This window comes from Melospiza georgiana, chromosome 17 (genome assembly GCF_028018845.1).
Source record: "Melospiza georgiana isolate bMelGeo1 chromosome 17, bMelGeo1.pri, whole genome shotgun sequence".
NCBI lineage: Eukaryota > Metazoa > Chordata > Aves > Passeriformes > Passerellidae > Melospiza > Melospiza georgiana.
Window position 1 is genome coordinate 6,885,984 of NC_080446.1, and position 17,399 is coordinate 6,903,382.

At 54.7% G+C, this 17,399-nt stretch overlaps 1 protein-coding gene across 3 annotated transcripts; it reads left to right on the forward strand.

The window, feature by feature from the left end:
- The first annotated feature begins 1,011 nt into the window (after positions 1-1,011).
- On the forward strand, positions 1,012-16,672 carry GMEB2 (glucocorticoid modulatory element binding protein 2). 3 transcript variants are annotated; one of them, XM_058036162.1, is made up of 10 exons: positions 1,012-1,056; positions 3,538-3,694; positions 8,397-8,494; positions 9,217-9,347; positions 10,709-10,812; positions 12,027-12,184; positions 13,368-13,439; positions 13,917-14,054; positions 14,582-14,704; positions 14,882-16,672. In XM_058036162.1, the coding sequence occupies exons 2-10, from the start codon at positions 3,564-3,566 to the stop codon at positions 15,526-15,528; spliced, it is 1,602 nt and encodes a 533-aa protein (XP_057892145.1). In that variant the 5' UTR covers positions 1,012-1,056; positions 3,538-3,563; the 3' UTR covers positions 15,529-16,672. The 3 variants fall into 3 exon arrangements, with proteins under 3 accessions (XP_057892145.1, XP_057892147.1, XP_057892146.1); XM_058036164.1 differs by having other exon boundaries at positions 9,220-9,347; XM_058036163.1 differs by having other exon boundaries at positions 1,013-1,056; positions 3,541-3,694.
- Positions 16,673-17,399: the final 727 nt, after the last annotated feature.

The following is a 17,399-nucleotide window of genomic DNA, read 5'->3' on the forward strand; positions in this document are numbered from 1 at the left end:
TGGGAAAAATCCTTCCCTGTGAGGGCGGTGAGGCCCTGGCACAGGCTGCCCAGAAAAGCTGTGGCTGCCCCATCACTGGAAGTGTTCAAGGAAATGCTCAGCCAGGAACAGCTGAGGCCTTTCACAAAACCCTGGAGAGCCACAGAGGGACACAGGGCTTGGGGACACACACAGGGGACATGGACGGGTCACACACAGCCCAGAGGGGACATGGGGGGGATGCAGAGCCCGTGAAAAGGACACACAGAGGACATGGGGGGCATGCAGGACGTGGAAAAAGGACATGCAAGGGACATGGGGGCATGCATAGGACAGGGGAAGGGACATGCAGGAGAAAAAGTGTCATGCAGGACCCCAGCTAGGGACAGGTAGGGGACATGGGGGCACACAGGAGATACAGTCGGGAGACAGGCATGGGGCACACAGCCCGGGGGCGACATACAGGGGACACGGGGAGCCTGCAGAACCCTGGAGGGGGACACGGGGGGCACGCAGGAGGGCAAAGGAAGACACGCCGTGTACACGGTATGGGGACAGACAGGAGACACGGGGGGCGTGCGGGGCACACACAGGGGACACACACAGGGGACGGGGGGGCACCGGCAACCAGGAGGAGGGCACGAAGGGCACGCGCCAGGGACAGAAGGGAGACACGGGGGGTACAGAGGACACAGGGTGGGGACACAGGGTGGGGACACAAGGGGGGAACACGGCGGGGGTGGGGGGTGACATGGGGGGATTCCCCCGCAGGACCCCGCGCGCGGGGAGCCCCCGGCGGCGCGCGCCGCGCCCCCTCCCACCCCCGCCCGGCGGCGGCGCAGGCGCAGAGCGCCCGCCCGGTCCCTATTTCACGGGGAGCGCGGGCCGCGGCGCCCGCGCCAAATAAGTCTCGGTAGCCGGTGCGGGCCGTGCGCCTGCGCGGGGCCCCAGAGCCGCGCGGCGGAGCCCCGCTCCCCCCGGCCCCGCCGCCGCCGCCCTGCCCGCGCCCACCGCCGCCCGGCCCCAGCGCCCGCCGCCGCCGCAGCCCGAGCGGGGCCCGCGGGACGCCGGCCCGAGGTAAGCGCCGGGCGCGGCCTCGCCCGCCGCGGGGCCTCCGCCGCACGCGCCGCCCGGGTCCCTGCGGAGCGTCAGGACGTTACGGCGGCGGCGGCAGCGCCCGGCCGCCCGCCCGCCCCGCGGCCCCCCCGCCTCCTCCTCCTCCTCTTCCTCCTCCTCCTCCTCCTCCCTGCCAGCGGGAGCGCGCCCACGCGCCCCTCTCGGCCCCCCGCAACCCCCACCCCCCTCCGCGCGCGCCGCCCCGCAACGGGAACCGGGGAGATGGGGGGGGAACGGGGACACCGCGGCGACACCGGGGCACCCCCTGCCCGCCCGCCAGCCTCGGCACCGGGGCACCCCCGGAGACCCCCCGGCAGCCTCCACGTGCAGCGCCCTCCGCCCCCGGGCACCCCGCTCTGCAAACCGCCCCCCAGTATCCCCCAGCCCTGCAGCCCCCCGGGTATCCCCTCTCTGGGTCCCCCTGTGCCGCACTCTGCCTTCTTCGCCCCTCCTTGGGGCTCGCCATCGACCTGCATCTACCCTGCCGCTCTCAGGGCAGCCCCCCAGTCGTGCACCCCCAGTTTGTGTCCCCCCACCCCGTGCAGCTGCAACCCCCCGCCGGTGCTGTGTGTGCGGCTCTCCATCTCCTCTGTCCGGGGACCCCTGGGCACCCTCTGGCACCCCATGTGCAGCTCTGTTTATCCCCCCTAAAACCACCATGCATCCCTTCTCTCCATCCACACTGCATCCCCCTCTCTGTGCACAGCCTTGCACACAGTGTAATCTGGTCTCTCTGCCCTCCTGGTGCTGCACCCCAAAGATCTGTCTTCTCTCCCTACTGTGCTATGCTTTTTTTCCTTTTATGTTTTCTTCCTCACTTCACCCCAAATCTTTCCACAGCCCTTGACACACTCTCAGCCCCCTGCCAGGTGCGCCAGGAGGGACAGGCATGGACACCCTGAGTCCTGGTAGAGCTGGGGTGCCCCTTGTCCCCCTCCACAGCCCCACTGCCGGTGTGTTTTAGCCACTTTTTCGATTACTTATGGTTCCAGCCCACTTTTCCTCCATTCAGTGCTGGTTCCTGCCCAGAGGCATTTGAGCAGCACACGTGGGGTTCAGTCCCGTGATGCTGGGCAGGATGTCTGGGGCATCCTGAAGCTCAGGAGTGTTGCGAGTGATGCTAATCACTGAGTGGGATGGGCTTTACCCCAAAATGAAGGACAAGGATAGAGATAGAGTGACAACAGAGATTGGAGGGGTTGAGCTGAGGGCAGCTGAGCTTCGGTGCTGCTGTGGAAACTGAAGTGCTTCTCCTGGTGGCTTTGTGCTGGGCTGGCACAGAGGGGCCATTGGACAGACCCTGTGGGCTCTGTGGAGGTAAGGAGCAACTCATGGTGTCCCTGTGGGTCAGGCAGGTGTTTCTGAAGGCCATGAACTTGGTTGTGAAGTCACACTGGCCATGCTGGGTCAGTGCTGTGCTCCAGCCATGGTCTGGGGAAGTGGTGGGAGCCAGTTGACATCTCTGCTGTGCTCTGTGCCACTGCTTGGAGTTCTCCATGGGGGTCTGAGCCTGGAACAGCCAGACCTGGGTGAGGTGTTCCCTTACCTGTCTCTGTGGGGGCTGCACCAGTGCCGTAGGAGATGCTTTGTGGGCACCAAGTTCTCCTTACCTGGGCATGGGCTGATCCTCAGCATTGTGGGCAGCAGGGCAAGGGAGGGGATTGTTCCCCTCTGCTCTCCTCAGGTGGGACCCCCCCTGCAGTGCTGCATCCAGCTCTGGGCTCCCAGCATCAGAGGCATGTGGAGCTGCTGGAGCGAGTCCAGAGCAGGTCATGGAGATGCTCTGAGGGCTGGACACTTCTGCTCTAGAGACAGGCTGAGAGAGCTGGAGAAAAGAAGGCTCTGAGGAGACCTGAGAGTCCCTTTCAGTTCCTTAAGGGGCTTCAAGAAAGCTGGAGAGGGAATGCTGTCTTACATCTATTGCTGATTTATTAGAAATGCACACTTTGAAATAGTTTCCAGATGTCACTGTTTCTGCAGGCTTGATGTGCTTTTTTAATTTGATTTTTTTTTGTGTGTGTGTGACTTTGGAGGAGGGAAGAATCCCTGTTTTACTGTGGAGGAGACAGTGACAAGCTCCTCCAACAGTGTGAAATCGTGAGATAGTTTGAAATACATTTAGAAAAGCACCTTCAAACTGAGTATCTTCACAGAGTTTATGATAGATGCCAGGAACATTTTTTTTTTTTTGGACCTCTTTCACACTCTGCCCTTCACCTCCTGCACCCCAGTCCCACCCATGCCCATCGTTCTCACCCAGCTTGCAAAGGGTTGGGTTGGGTTGAGCTTCCCCTCATCCTCCCTCCTGCGATGGAGCGCTTGGGGATTCGCTCATCCCATTCAGAGCACGATGTCCCTGCAGTCCCTTCTCTCCTTGCTCCCAGGACCCTCCCATGACCAAGCTCCCCTTTTGACTCTGGCATTCAGGAATTTCTCCCCCAGCAGGTGGTGACCGAGCTGGTGCCGCGATGGCGACGCCGGACGTCAGCGTGCACATGGAGGAGGTGGTGGTGGTGACCACGCCGGACGGCGCCGTGGACGGCGCTGCCATGGAGGAGGTCAAGACAGTGCTGGTCACCACCAACCTGTCCCAGCACGGGTAAGAGATGGGGCTGGTGCACGCTGAGGGGACGTGCTGGAAACCCTCCCAGATGGGATTTATCCCCCACTGCTTCCTCCTGCATCCCTGCTCACTGTGGGCACCTCAGCGGTGGCCGTGGAATGTCCAGCTCCTTGCTAGGGCTTCCACACCAGGGCTCTGCAGCTCTGGGCAGAACAGGCTCCATTCTTTCCTTATTTTGAGGTGGGGAAAAATGACTGACCCCAAATACCTTTTTCTGAGATTTTTCTGGATTTCTGAGATTTTTCTGGATTTCTGAGAGTTTCTGGATTTGGATGTTGGAGTAGACACGAACCCAGTTGGGACAGGACACCAGAAGCTAAATCAGTGTTTTTCTGCTATTTATATTTCATGATGGCTATGCTGAGCTCTGAACTCCAAGAGACAAGTTTGTCCTCACCAGGCTGAGGGTGGTGCTGCTGAGCTCCCCTTCCCTGAAGGCTGAGGAGGTTTGGGGTCGGCTGGTTTTTGGCTGAGCTCTGCAGGAACCTCCACTGCCAGCAATAGGAGTGAGAGAGCTGTCCTTGAAACAGTGTTGCCCTGAATGGAGATGCGCTGCTCAAACAAAAAAAAAAACGCAGATCTGATTGTTAAAGTGCTGCTGTTTTGCCCAATTTCTGCCTTTTTTGTTGGCATTTTATATTCAGGGCTGCTGTTTGTTCAGGTCTGGTCTGTTCAGTGGCAGGTTGGCCATGGCCAAAGAGCCTTTCTTGAAGGCCCACATAGCAATGGACTCTCTGCTTTATTTCTCTGTGTTTTTTTTGGGTGGAACAGAGCCCAGAGCCGTTTGCGTGTTTTGTTCAGTCAGTGGGCAGACAATCCAAGTTCACACCTGGAGCTGCATCCAGGCAGGCTTGTCTGAAATAAGTGGGTGTTGAATGCTCTCCGGAGGTGTTTGTCTGCTTTTCTCAAACGTGTCTTTGTGTCAGTGCCCTGGGGCTTTGGGCAGGGCAGAAGGTGACAGCTGAGTCCAGGGCCGTTCCCCTTGTGCTGCTTCAACTGAGATAAAGCCCATTAATAGATGAAATTTTGGTAAAAAATGGGCAGGACAGGCAGAGGCAGGAGCTGTCGGTTCTGGGATGGGCAGGACCTGCCCCGCTCTTCATCCACACCCTGGGTCTGTGTTTCCAAAACATCTTCAATTCCCAGAAGAACGGTGATGGTGGGGAAGAAGGGCTGTACTCCTCTTGTTTTCTGTCCCATGGAGACTCCATTGTCTCCCTCAGTGGAGAAGCAGCCAGATCTGACTCTTGGGATGGAGAAGCAGCCAGATGTGACTCTTGGGATGTGGCTGCTCTTGGATGCAGAGTGGTTCCTGGTTGTCATGTGGCTCTGAGCCTCTTCAGACCCATTGTGGTATTGTCTGGGAAAATGGATCATGGCAGAGGCTGGCTCAGTCAGTTGATTTCCTTTCACTCTTAGTTCCCTTCCTGTTTTTCTTTGGAAATCTCTTCTCACCCTCCCAGTGTCCCCTGGCTGGTCAGAAGCAGGACAGCTCCATGCAGCACAGGGAGGAATGCTTTCATTTAGTGACAGCTGTGAGCAGAGGCATCTTGGTATGGATGAAGAGATTCCCTGAAGGTTTTCCATGCATCTCTCTGGAGAAGAGCCCCTGGACAGGCCCTTTCCTCCCCCGTTCTTGGGGATGGTAGTGGGTTAATAGAAAGGGTGTGAATTTTGGCATTACAGAGTAAAACCTGCCTGACTCCCCTCACTGAGCAGGGCAGTGGGGCTGCTGGTGGGTGGCAGCACGAGCCACCATGGTCTCTCTGTGGCCTTGGACAGTTGCCCCCACCAGGCTCTGCTCCTCCAGGGCAATACCACAGTGGTGCTGGCTCTTTCTCCCTTTCCCTCTGATTTCCCTCTGCAGCCCCAGCTGGTGTCAGGAGAGCAGCTGCAGGCACGGGCTGGGATCCCTTGCTGTTGGCTCAGTCACTGCTCACATGGGGAGCTTTCTGTTTGCTTGGTGTGACACTTAAACCAAACTCAGCTTGGGGTTGGTGCCTTTTTCTAGTCCTCATCTGGGTATGGATTTGCTATTAAAAAACCCTCTGTACAACCAATTGTTAAGAGCTTAATTAGTTCATGTGTTCTTAAGGAAAAAGCTGAGGGAAATGGGAAAGTAATAATGAGCAAGAAGCTTTTCTCTTTGGTCTGTGAGAGGATCTGTGCTTGATGCTCTGATGAGGTACATGTATTTCTGATCAGCACAGGATTCTGGGGGAGAATTTTCTCTCTCAAGTTTCCAGGCAAGGCAGGAGCAGAAAAGAAAAGAGACGCCAGCCCGCAGAGTTATCTGCACATGCTTTCTTCTTCCCATCTGGTTTGTGGATCCTCCTGGGGAGGAAGATGAGAACCATCCTCCCCTGCCTTCGTCATGGCAACTGGCAAAGGCAGGGCCAGCTGGGGGGCTGCACTGCTGGGGCTTGGAAGGTGTTTGTGTTTTCCCTTGCTTCTGCCTCAGTCTGTTTCCCTGGAGTGGGATGGGAGAAACAGCATGGAGACACTCGCCTTTTTTTGTGGTTTTCTTTCCCCCATGTGCCCATGGCAGACACAGACTTCAGTTGCCTGAATTTTTCATACAGGCTGGGAGTTGGTTTGTTTGTTTTCCTCTGGAGGTTAAAGGTGTGGGCTGGGTTATTCCTCCCCATCCAGTTGCACCTTTTGGTCATTTTTCGGAGCGGTGCAAATGTGGTGGAGTCCTGGCGGAAGCTCTGAAAGGTGCTGACTTTTCTGCTGGAGGGTTTCTTCTGGGTAAGTTGGTGGAGGTTCTTGATCTGAAGGCAGATCAGGGCTGTGGGGCGCTGGGCTTTGCATGCCAGAAGGGGTTGCTTCCTCTGGCACCCTGCTGAAGTGCCACTGCTGCAAACTGATGAAAAACCCCAGGTTAGAATTCTTCTGTTCTTCTGTCAGACTGCCACTTGTGTAATAATCACCTGGGTGCAAATGCCTTGGCTCAGAGTTTACCTTTTTGGGTCCTTTCACATTCCCTCCCCATGCTCTGCCAGGGCTCTGGGCTGGTGGTTGCTGTGAGCTGCAGAGGCAGAGTTGTGTCCATCTTCTTTCTGTCACAGCAGGAGCTGTCTCCCCTCTCTGGAGCAGCATCTGAGCCACTCACCTGGTGAGGCTGGGCTGCCACCCACACCATTCCTTATCTCTGTGCTGCTCCCCACAGGGACCTGCCCTGCAGCTGCTGAGGGCAGGGATGCTTTGAAGCTGCAGTTCCACCCTGGAGCTGTGTGTTAGGAGCCCAGAATGGAAAAACCAGTTGCTCTTGAATTTCCTTGTCCCCGTGGCATGGGGGGTGAGAAATGTGGTTGCCAGTGAGTCACTAGGACTGTCTTTTAATTCATCCATGATACCAGAGGGAGGGAGGTTCAGGTTTATTTTCTCTGTGGAGTCTTCATAGGGAGTTTATATGGCAAAGTATGTGAAAAGCTAATTGTGTTTCTCTCCCTGCCCCTGTGGACTGAGCTTTCTGCAGCTTCAGTAACACCACCAAACATACATCTTAAAAGGAGGGTAGACTTAGATTAGATATTGGGAAGAAATTGTTCCTTGTGAGGGTGGTGAGGCCCTGGCACAGACTGTCCAGAGAAGCTGTGGCTGCCCCATCCCTGGAATTGTTCAAGGCCAGGTTGGACAGGGCTTGGAGCAGCCTGGGATAGTGGAAGGTGTCCCTGCCTATGGGAGGGGCTTGGAACAAGATGAGTTTTAAGGGCCCTTTCAGCCCAAACCATTCTGTGTTTGTATGAAAACCCATTAGGAATGGTCCCTGCTGAGCACTGGCTGTGAGGTACAGGTGGATCCATAGGGGCACCAATGTGGGCTCCCTCCCTTTGGGACCTCACCTCCAAAGCCAGGGGGGTGAGGAGCATGTCCCACATGCCAGCCAGCAGTGCCTGTGCCCTCTGAGTGTGGGAAGCTCCTTGGAGGGGCTTGGGGCTCCATATTCCTGTACCTGGGATGGGAGAACAGCGAGGGAGTGGGTGCTGTGCAGGACCCACTGTGTGACTCCATGGACAAAGCACCCAGAGAAGATGGAGATCTCAGTGTGGGGACAATGGAAACAGCTGAACAGCCAGCTATTAATGAATGTCATGGATATATCAAGTTTTAAGAGGCTCAGAGATTGTATTGCAAGTGTCTGTAACTCATGTTATCTCTGCTCACAGATCTGCTCTTGGGGTTTGTCCAACTCCTTTATAGTGTCTCTGTGGCTCTTTGAGGTCCTGCTCCCTCCCTGGAGCATCCTGCATACCAGGGGATTCAGCCAGTGCATTGCCCAGACAGCAGCAGCATGTTTCACACATGTTTTTCCTGGGGAAATCTCAGGCAAAGCTTCCAAAGGCTGGCAGTGACTTCTGAGCAAGGGGCTGTGCTGACAGCATCTCTCCATGCCAGCTCTCCAGCATGGGCTGGGCTGGAGGCAGATCCACAGGGCTGGGATTAAAGGGGAGGGAGAGAGAGCTGGCCTGGCTGCTGACAGGGGCTTGCCTGCTGTGGGGTTCTTCATCTCCACATGAAAAAATGGAGCTGAGCCTCTCAAACCCAGAGCTGACTCTTAGCTCTTGTAGGAAAATGTGATCCGAGGGACTTGTGAGGCAATGTCTCCACAGGGCATCGGGGGTGGGGGTGGCACAGCCACATGGCTTAAGAATGCCTCTGCCTCTCTTCCCAGCGGTGACATCAACGAAGACACTCTGGAGACTGAAAATGCAGCTGCTGCAGCTGCTGCTGCCTTCACAGCCTCCACTGACCTGAAGGAAGCGGTTCTAGGTAGGTCAGCTCTTTCCACAGCCCCTTGGTGGCAGCTGCAGCCCCCCAGTGTGCCCCAGCCCTGCACTGGTGTCGAGTGGGACACCCCAAGCACTGCTGTGCAGAGCTGCTGGGGCTCGGGGCTGTTCTCGTGTGAGCCTTGGGGATGCCAGCGATGCTGTCCCCAGCATCCAGGGGGCTCGGTGACCAGCAGGGAGCTGGCAGTGGCTGGCTGGGCTGCTGCTGCCCTCTCCTGGTGCGGGATGTGTCCCTGTGTCCGGCCATCCCTGCTCCTGCCATTCCAGGTTGCCACAGGGGTGTCAGTTTTGCAGCAGCTTGCTGGCTTTGGTTGCAAGTAAAAGCGAGTTTAGGGAGCAGAGACTGATCAGCTGGGCTAATGTTGACTTGAAACCAGTTTTACTTTAAAACCAAGGGTGACTCCACCCAGATAACATCATTCTCTTTTTATCAAGAATGGGTGACTTCTCATTTTCCCTGTGCTCAGCTGCAGCTGGATTGGCATAAATCTTAGTGGGCTGTTTTGCCTGAGAAATTTGGGTGTTTGGATACTTTCATAGCAAAGTGCAAATGAGTGGTGGCCACAAACCCCAGCACACCCCACCATGCATCATCTACTTGGTTTTTTATTTATTTCTGAGTTTCAAAACTGTCATTGCATGTGTGGCTCAGGAGCTGTGGCTCATGTTTCTCTTTGATCTGTCCCTTCCTCTGATCACTGTGAGAAGTGAAGATGGCTGAAGATGAGGACAGTTTGGAGGCAGAGATTGTCTACCCCATCACCTGCGGGGACAGCAAAGCCAACCTCATCTGGAGGAAGTTTGTGTGCCCTGGAATCAATGTGAAGTGTGTGCAGGTGAGAACAGAGAGCCCAGCACTGGGCTTGTGCTTTTCCCTTGCCCACACTGAGAGGTGACCTGGCTTGTCCTGGTTGTGATAACCTTTGATCAGCTGCTTTGCATTTGATCCATGTCATGGTAGGAAAGGATGACATTTTCCTGGTGCTGGGTACCTGATATTTGTCCTGACAAAATTATTTAGTTCTGGCTGGAGAGATGGTGCCTCAGTTTAATGTGTTATTGAAAATTTGAGAAATTTGGGCACTTGCAGTGTCTGCTCAGTTGGAAAGTTTGAGGAGTGTATTGATTGAGGACCTGCTGAAGAGTTGCTGCTGTGTGCTGGGTAACTCATGGTTAAAATTTACATGAATTCAGGAACATGCCACGAGTGAGTCATTGTACATTTGTACACAGCCTAAACAATGCCCTGCTGAGGGAGAGTCTCCTTGGGCTCCCAGAGGATAGTCCTTGCCCTTCCCAGCAGAGGTGGTCTCCTCTATCCATGAGACAGAGGATAGATGCTGCTGCCTCCTAAAATCTGTCCTCTCTGCACTGAAGCCCTTGTCCTTGTTCAGAGATGCAGTTTCTCATGCAGTAACAGTGAGTTGCTCTATGTTGGTCAACATGGCCATGGAAAAGAGGAGGCCTGGATTTGGGAAATCCTTTGAGATGGGCTGTAAGGCAGCTCTTAAGAAAACTGGGTCATGATTGGACTCAAGGATCTTGGAGAACTTCTCCACCCTTAGTGATTCTATAATTCTGTGATCCTGCAGGTTGCTGTTGGGTTCAGGCACAGCTGGGTGTGTAGGGCAATAAAAGAAAGGAAGAGTTGGCAGGTGTGTGCCAGCTCCCTGAAGCTGGTTTGCAGTGGCAGTGGGTGTGCACAGCCAGAGAGGCCAGAGGTTCCCTGATACCAGTGGTTGGGCTTGGGAGCAGGAGGTCAAAGACCAAATGGGCTTCTTCTCTCTCCCCTATGGGGCATAACGTGCCCTGGACCCAAATGTTGGCAGTGCAGCCCAGCTTTCACTGAGTGCATTGTTAGTGGGAGCATGAGCAGCTCCCTGCTGCTAATGACACTCTGCACAAGCTCTGGGTGTTTTCCCAGCTGTCCTGCCTGAGCTGGGCAAACTCACACACCCCTGGAGCAGCTGTTAACTAACCACTGGTGACAGTTTTAATCTTTCTCACTTGGGCAGTGTTCTCTGGGATGGGGAGTGCCTGTTAGCCATTTGGTTTGGGGGTGCTCAGTGGCACATGGAGGCTGCAGACACTGCCAGGCACTGGGAAATGCCAGCAGGCTGCAGCTGAACCCTGCTCACAGGACACCCTTGGCTCGTTTGTGTCTCGTGGCACTGATGTTGCACCCCTGCCTTTGCAGTTTCATGATCACCTCATCAGCCCCAAGGAGTTTGTGCACCTGGCAGGGAAGTCGACCTTGAAGGATTGGAAGCGGGCGATCCGGATGAACGGGATCATGCTCCGGTCAGTGCCTTCCCCTGTGCCTCTGAACACTGCTGGGGGATTGTGGTGAGGGGAACACAACCTTTGGAATGGCAGTTCTGCTGCTGAGGGAGCAAATGAACCACTATAAATGTTTGTTGTAATGACAGCCTGGTCCCAAATGGGGTCAGTTCAATGGTTTTGTTCTGTCCTTGTGTTTAGGGAATAATTGGGGACAAGAAATATTTCTCTTGCCTTTTCAGGCCTTGAACTACACCGAGTTTCCAGCTGGTGTAGGGACATTGGAAATTTTAATGGCTGTTGGTGGTTGGGCTATGCTGCCTGAGGATTCTCAGTGTGACTCACCAAATGAAATCAGTCTGGTCATCACCAATGCTCTGGTTGCAGCACTCCTGCTTGACATCACTTCTAAATAAGTCCTTGGCAAAAAAAAAAAGGTTCTTTATTGCAAACATTTCTCTTCTCTAGTATTAACTACAGTAATTCAATTCCTCTATGGTCCTTCTGAACACCAGCCTGAAACTGTGATTTAATTAAAGTCTTTCTCTGCCTTTGGACAGGATTAAAAAAGAATCACCTCTTTCCCCAGGAATTGTCAGTGGTTTTGTGCTCTTTTCACAGGGTGACATTGCCTTTCTCTGTATTATTCTACTTCAACGCAGGCATCTCCTGTATTCCTTTTAAGCAGCTTTTGCCTCACATAAATTTTGCATAATAGGTTTAGGCTTTGTCAAGGCAGGGCTTTGAGAGGGGGAAAAACACTTCAGGGGAATGTCTAAAGGCAAACCCAACATCCCATGGGAGCACATCTCTGGAAGCTTAGGTGGTTGTTGGCCAGCAAGGCTGGGAATGTTTTGGAGATAATGTTCTTGGATTGGAAGATCCTGTGTGCCAGTGTTGGCACTCCCTTTGAGAGACCTGATTTTAGTTTCTAAATAGGGGTATGTCCTGTCTCCTTTTGAGCTATAGAGTCAAAAAGGCAAGAAAGAAGCTCCCTGTGGTCTCACTCTAAACTGAGACTCCAGCTGATCCTTTGGTTGGAAGCTGGAGGGGTTGTGCTGGTGGCCCCAGTTAGGGGCTCTCTCTTCCCCTTCCCAGTAAGGCTCCTGCTGGCTCTGCCTGCTCTCCTGGTGTTTTGGGACTCAGAAGTTTGGGGTGAAGGCTGCCAGGAGCAATCTCAGAGCTCTTAGTTGTTGCTGATGTGCCTGTCCTTGTGCTTGCTCCCTGTCTTTCAGGAAGATTATGGACTCAGGAGAGCTGGATTTCTACCAGCACACAAAGGTCTGTTCCAACACCTGCCGGAGCACCAAGATTGACCTGACAGGAGCCAGGGTGTCCCTGACCAGCCAGACATCAACAGAGTACATCCCTCTGACTCCTGCCTCTGCTGATGGTACGTGCAGCCCTTCCTCCATGGGCCTTTGGCACAGCAGAGCCCATGGGTGCCACATAACCAAGGTTCCTGTAGCTGCCCCAGCCCTGGAAGTGTCACAGGTTGGACAGCACTTGGAGCAATCTGGTCTAGTGGAGGGTGTCCCTGCCCATGGCAGGGGGTTGGAATGAGATGAGCTTTGAGGTCTCTTCCAACCCAAGCCATTCTCTGATTTTATTAATTTGACCTATAATTACAGGTAATTGTTTCATTGGAAGATGTTTTAATTTTTAAATAGTTCTGTATTTAACACCTTTAGCCCCTGAGCATTAAGAACAGCCCTGAAAGTGCCCCACACCCCAAGCTCCTGGTGGAGCCTCTGGGACAGGATAAGCCCCTTGGCTGGCTCTGCAGAGCACCCATCCACCACATCCTGGTGTTGTGGTGGGGAAGCTGATGCTGATGCACAGCCCAGCCCTCTCCAAGAACCTCTGTTAAACATGAGCTCATTAATGGGAGATGTTTGCCAGCTGCTGGGCTGTGCTGAAATAACCAGAGCCCTGAAAGCTGTGGAGTAAAGGAGCAGAGGGACTGGATTTAATGACTGCAACTGAGCATTCCAAAGGCTCTGCACAGCTCTGTGGGGCTCTGGCCAGATTCCCATCCATCCTGCTCCTGCACACGGCATGAATGACGCCTGTTCCCCGGCTCTATGGTAACAAAACTGCTGAGATTGGCAGAGCTGGAGGGAAGGAGGGATCCCCCCTGCATCCCTGTGCAGTGGGGGGCTGCTCTTCCCTTGCAGAGTTTAGAAACCCTCCAGACAAATGGTAGCTGGGTAAAAAGGGCTGCCAAAAAAATCAGACTCTAAATCTGTTTGACTTTTGCCCTGAGCAGTGCTGGTGTGTTTTCAGGAGGGAAATGCTGCTCTCAAGCATGTGTTCTTGTGCTGCAAAGGTTGCAGGAGCAGTCCCTGGGGATTGCACTCTAATGTAGGAAAATAAGTACAGCTGGCACAGCAGCCACTTGGATGTCTCTGTTCAGCGTTGAGATCTGCATTCAAACAGATGTGATCCTCTGCAATACAAAGGAGAAGTACAGAAATGCAGCAAGGGAGTGCTTCCTTTGGAAACAGCCTGTGAAAATACAGGGAAAAATCAGGACCTGGGAATTTTTTTCTCTTCTCTTTTGCTATTGGTTGCAGTGAACGGATCCCCAGCTACAATAACCATAGAAACATGCGAGGACACCAGCGATTGGAGCACCAGCATTGGAGGTATGGCCTGGCATCCTGCAGGGGTGGAGGAGATGTGGGCAAGCAGGGAAGCAGCAGAGTAAGGAGCAGGAAGGACCCTCTTACCAGAGCAGCCTTGCATGAGCCTGCACTGGGATTATTCCTTCTGTGCTGATGGAACAGCTCTGTGTTACATCCCTCTGCAGCCTCGCAATGAAGTTGTTTCCAAGCACCAACATATCAAAGCCAAAGAGCCAAATGTGCTCTGGGAAAAAAAAATTCTTATCAGAAGGGTCATGAAATCATTCTCCTTGGTGCTACTGGCTGTAGCAAAGTGTCCTATTGGTGTGGGACAGGGTGGGGACAGCATATCCTCCTTTGTGTCCATGCTCTGCATGGGCCTTGCCCCAGCCTGGCAGGAATGCACCCCTGCAGGGGTGTCCACAGGGAACCCATAGCAGATTACCATTAAACCCTGCCGAGGATTTTGAGGTTCTCCCTTGCTTCCTCTTTCTCCAGATGACACCTTTGCTTTTTGGCAAGGTCTGAAGGACAGTGGTCTCCTGGAAGAAGTGATCCATGAGTTCCACCAAGAGCTGGTGGAGACCATGAAGGGCTTGCAGCAGCGGGCACAGGATCCCCCACTGCAGCTTGGGGGTAAGGTCCTGGTCATGGGTGGTCAGTCATCTTGGGAGAGGGGCTTGTGGATGTTTTTATCCTTAGGGGTATCTGGATGGCATGATAGGGATGTAGCTCATTATAGGAAATCTCATTTTTGACTGATTGATGAAGCTGCCCTTGGGGATAATGCAGGTGACCTCAGTTCTCCAATTCCCCGTGCATGAGGCTTCCTCCCTGCTGGCTCTGTACAAATGCTTGGCTTGGGAATTGAGGTGGAATTTAGGCCATTGGAATAATGATGCAGCAAGCAGCTACTGTGCCAGCAGATTTCTTATCACCCCTGCTAGGCAGGAGAGGACTGTTTACACGGCCAGTGACCTCTTGCCCTTTCTCATGGCTTCTGCCTTCTCCTCTTCCCCAGCCTCTTGCATTACCCTCCCGCAGATTTTGGCTGTCTCAGCTGGACGTGTTTGTTCCTGGACATGTTTGTGGCTTTTGCCAAGCCACAAATAGTTTGCTCAGGGAGTTTTGCTTCCTCAAAGATTCTGTGTCTTGTTTTTAAGATGCTGTTTTACTCAACAACGTAGTCCAGAACTTTGGGATGCTGGATCTGGTCAAGAAGGTCCTGGCCAGCCACAAGTGCCAGATGGATCGCTCGAGGGAGCAGTACACACGGGATTTGGCAGGTATGGACACAGCAGTGCAGCACTGGGCATTGCTGCCTGTGCACTTCCTTTTGGGCTGACAAAGTGGGGGTTGTGTTAAAGCTGGTGGTGTTAAACCAGCCACACCAGGCATTGCCACAGGCCTCTGGGAAGCTTGTCCAAGGTCCAGGCTGAGCCGAACCTCTCTTCTCTGTCCAGCTCTGGAGCAGCAGTGTGACGAGCACCGCAAGCGAGCGAAGGAGCTGAAGCACAAATCGCAGCATCTCAACAACGTCCTGATGACCCTCACACCCGTCTCTGTTCCCACACCTCTGAAACGCCCCCGGCTCACCAGGGCCACCTCCGGACCAGCTGCCATCACCTCCCAAGTCCTGTCCCAGCCAGCGCAGCTCACTGTCACCCCTGGTGTCCCAGTATCCCAGATTGCCAACCTCCCTCTTGGCAAAGTGGTCTCGGCCCTCCCTCCTTCGGTGCTGGGGAAGAGCCCGGCCCAGCCCCCCGCCGCCAGCTCCCCGGCCTCCCCTCTGCTGGGGGGGTACACGGTGCTGGCCTCCGCCGGCTCCACCTTCCCCGGCACCGTGGAGATCCACCCGGACGCTTCCAACCTGACGGTGCTGAGCACGGCTGCGGTCCAGGACGGCAGCACGGTGGTGAAGGTGGTGAGCCCCTTCCAGCTCCTGACCCTTCCAGGACTTGGCACGACCATCCAGAATGTGACACAAATAGCTCCCGGCGGGAGCACGGTGGTGACTGTCCCGTCCGGGGCCGCCGAGGCCGCCGGGGACGAGCACGCTGCCGCCGCCATCGAGGTGACCGCGGTGGCTGATGAGGCGGAGCAGAAGTGAGAGGGGGGACTTGCCTGGAGGGACGCTGGCCGTGCCACTCTGGGGGGAACTGCCTCTTCTCTGGCTGCGCTGTGGGACGAGGAGCGGTGTCGTGAGGGGCACGGGCTAGCGAGACTCAGAGCAGCTCGTGTTGGGAGCGAGGAGGTTCAGGTCAGAGGGAAGGAGGGGGGAGGAAGGATGCCTGGAGAAGGCAAAGGCAGAAATGTTCTGCCTTGTTTGGAGGAGGGAAGAAAAAAAGAGCTTATTTTTTTATAGAGCTTTCCTCCCCTGTTCTCTTGGAGTAGCTTTCCTGCTCTGGGTTGTCAGCCCAGCCTTTTTGGCTGGCACAGCTGGAGCAGTGTCCATCGGAGGAGTGGGCAGGAGCAGGGAGAAGGTGGTAGCAAAAGGAGGCTGCCAAAGGGGGTCTGGTGTGCAGGGAGCTGGCTGCTCCCCATCCCTAGGGGCTGCAGGAGTGGAGAGGGATGCCAAGAGCAGGAATTCAGTGGATGTGTACAATCATTGACACCAGGAAGAGCTCTGGCAGCATGGGCACAGGCCCTGGGAGTTGGGTTTGTGCGTGACACTGGCTTTGGGTGGAAAAAACAAATGGGAGCTGTTGTGACAGTGGGCATGGTGGTTGCCCAGGTCTACTGGGGAAGAAGCAGCAAGACAGGGGAGCCCAGAGGGCTGAGAAGAGCTGTGACTTCTGAGGATTTGGGGTCTTTTTCTAGTTTTCTCAAAAAAAAAAAAAAATCCATTATTGGGATTTTTTTAAGCCACCGGCGATTTTTAAGCAAAGCCCAGGTTGGGAAGCTCGTTCTGCATGGCAGAGCCGTGCTGCAGAGCGTGCAGAGCTGTGCCCCATGGCCATGCTCCAGGGAGCTCACACTTCCTCACGAGGGCAGACCCTGCTGTCCCCAGTCCCCAGCATCCCATGGGAGCAGGACACTGCCATTCCCTCCCTGCTGGGGTCAAGCAGCCGTTCTGTAACGGGGTGGTCAGCCCCCCAGTTCTCCTACAGCCACCCCACTCACTGCAGCTCTCACCAGGCCCCGTGCCAGGGCCTGTGTGTCTCACGCTGCCTCTGGCTGGGAGGAGTCGGGTGCTTGGAGTGTTGGGGTTTCCCAAACTTGATCTGGCAACAGCAGCAACGACAGGTCACTTTATTGAGTAATAAATATTTTTTTGAAAGAATGTTAATGTTTATTGTGTTTTCTATGTCCAGGTATAACAGCTGGGATTGTGAAATGGGGCTAAGGCAGGCCAGGAACACACTTTACTAAATATAAATGTCCGTGTCCTCTGTGTTCCCTCTGGCCGTGGGTGTGCAAGGAACCTGAAACGTGGCTCCAAAGTCTGCTCGTCCGTGGCACAGCTGGGACTGGCTGCACCCAGTGCTGATAACCACTGGTCCCCAGCCTGTGGTTAGGAGAGTTTTGACACGTAATCAGGAAGAAAAGTGATCTATTCCTCTGAAGCATTAGATTTTGTTTCGTTTTGGCCAAGACTCAGCTGAGGCCGTAGTTGACGAGGAGGAGTCCTGCCTTATCAGAGGTTTTTCCCTCCCAGCTGGCTGCTGCTGAGATATCACCGTCATATCTCTGTACTTGGGACAGCAGTAGCGTGTCAGACTGAGGACATATAAAGGGTTGTGATCACCCTGAGCTGCCTTTTGCCTCTCCAGCGTGAGCAGCAGTGCTGAGCCACACCTGAGGTGGGTTTCCAGCTGAATTCCCCCCTTCCTGTGCTGCAATGGTGAGTGAGTGTCCCTCAGCACAGGGACACCTTTCCCCAGCAGGGCCAGGGCTGGAAAGCCGTGCTGCCTTTGCCCAGCCCTGGAGAGCTGTGGGCTGAGCACACTGCTCCAGCCACCTCTGCTTTGGCCAAACTCA

What these genes read in the sequence shown, in the direction of transcription:
- GMEB2 (XM_058036162.1), top strand. Translation starts at nt 3,564, where the DNA reads ATGGCGACGCCGGACGTCAGCGTGCACATGGAGGAGGTGGTGGTGGTG. An exon ending in GACTCCTGCCTCTGCTGATG is followed by an intron (nt 12,185 to 13,367) that starts GTACGTGCAGCC and finishes TATTGGTTGCAG; the next exon opens with TGAACGGATCCCCAGCTACA. An exon ending in GTACACACGGGATTTGGCAG is followed by an intron (nt 14,705 to 14,881) that starts GTATGGACACAG and finishes TTCTCTGTCCAG; the next exon opens with CTCTGGAGCAGCAGTGTGAC.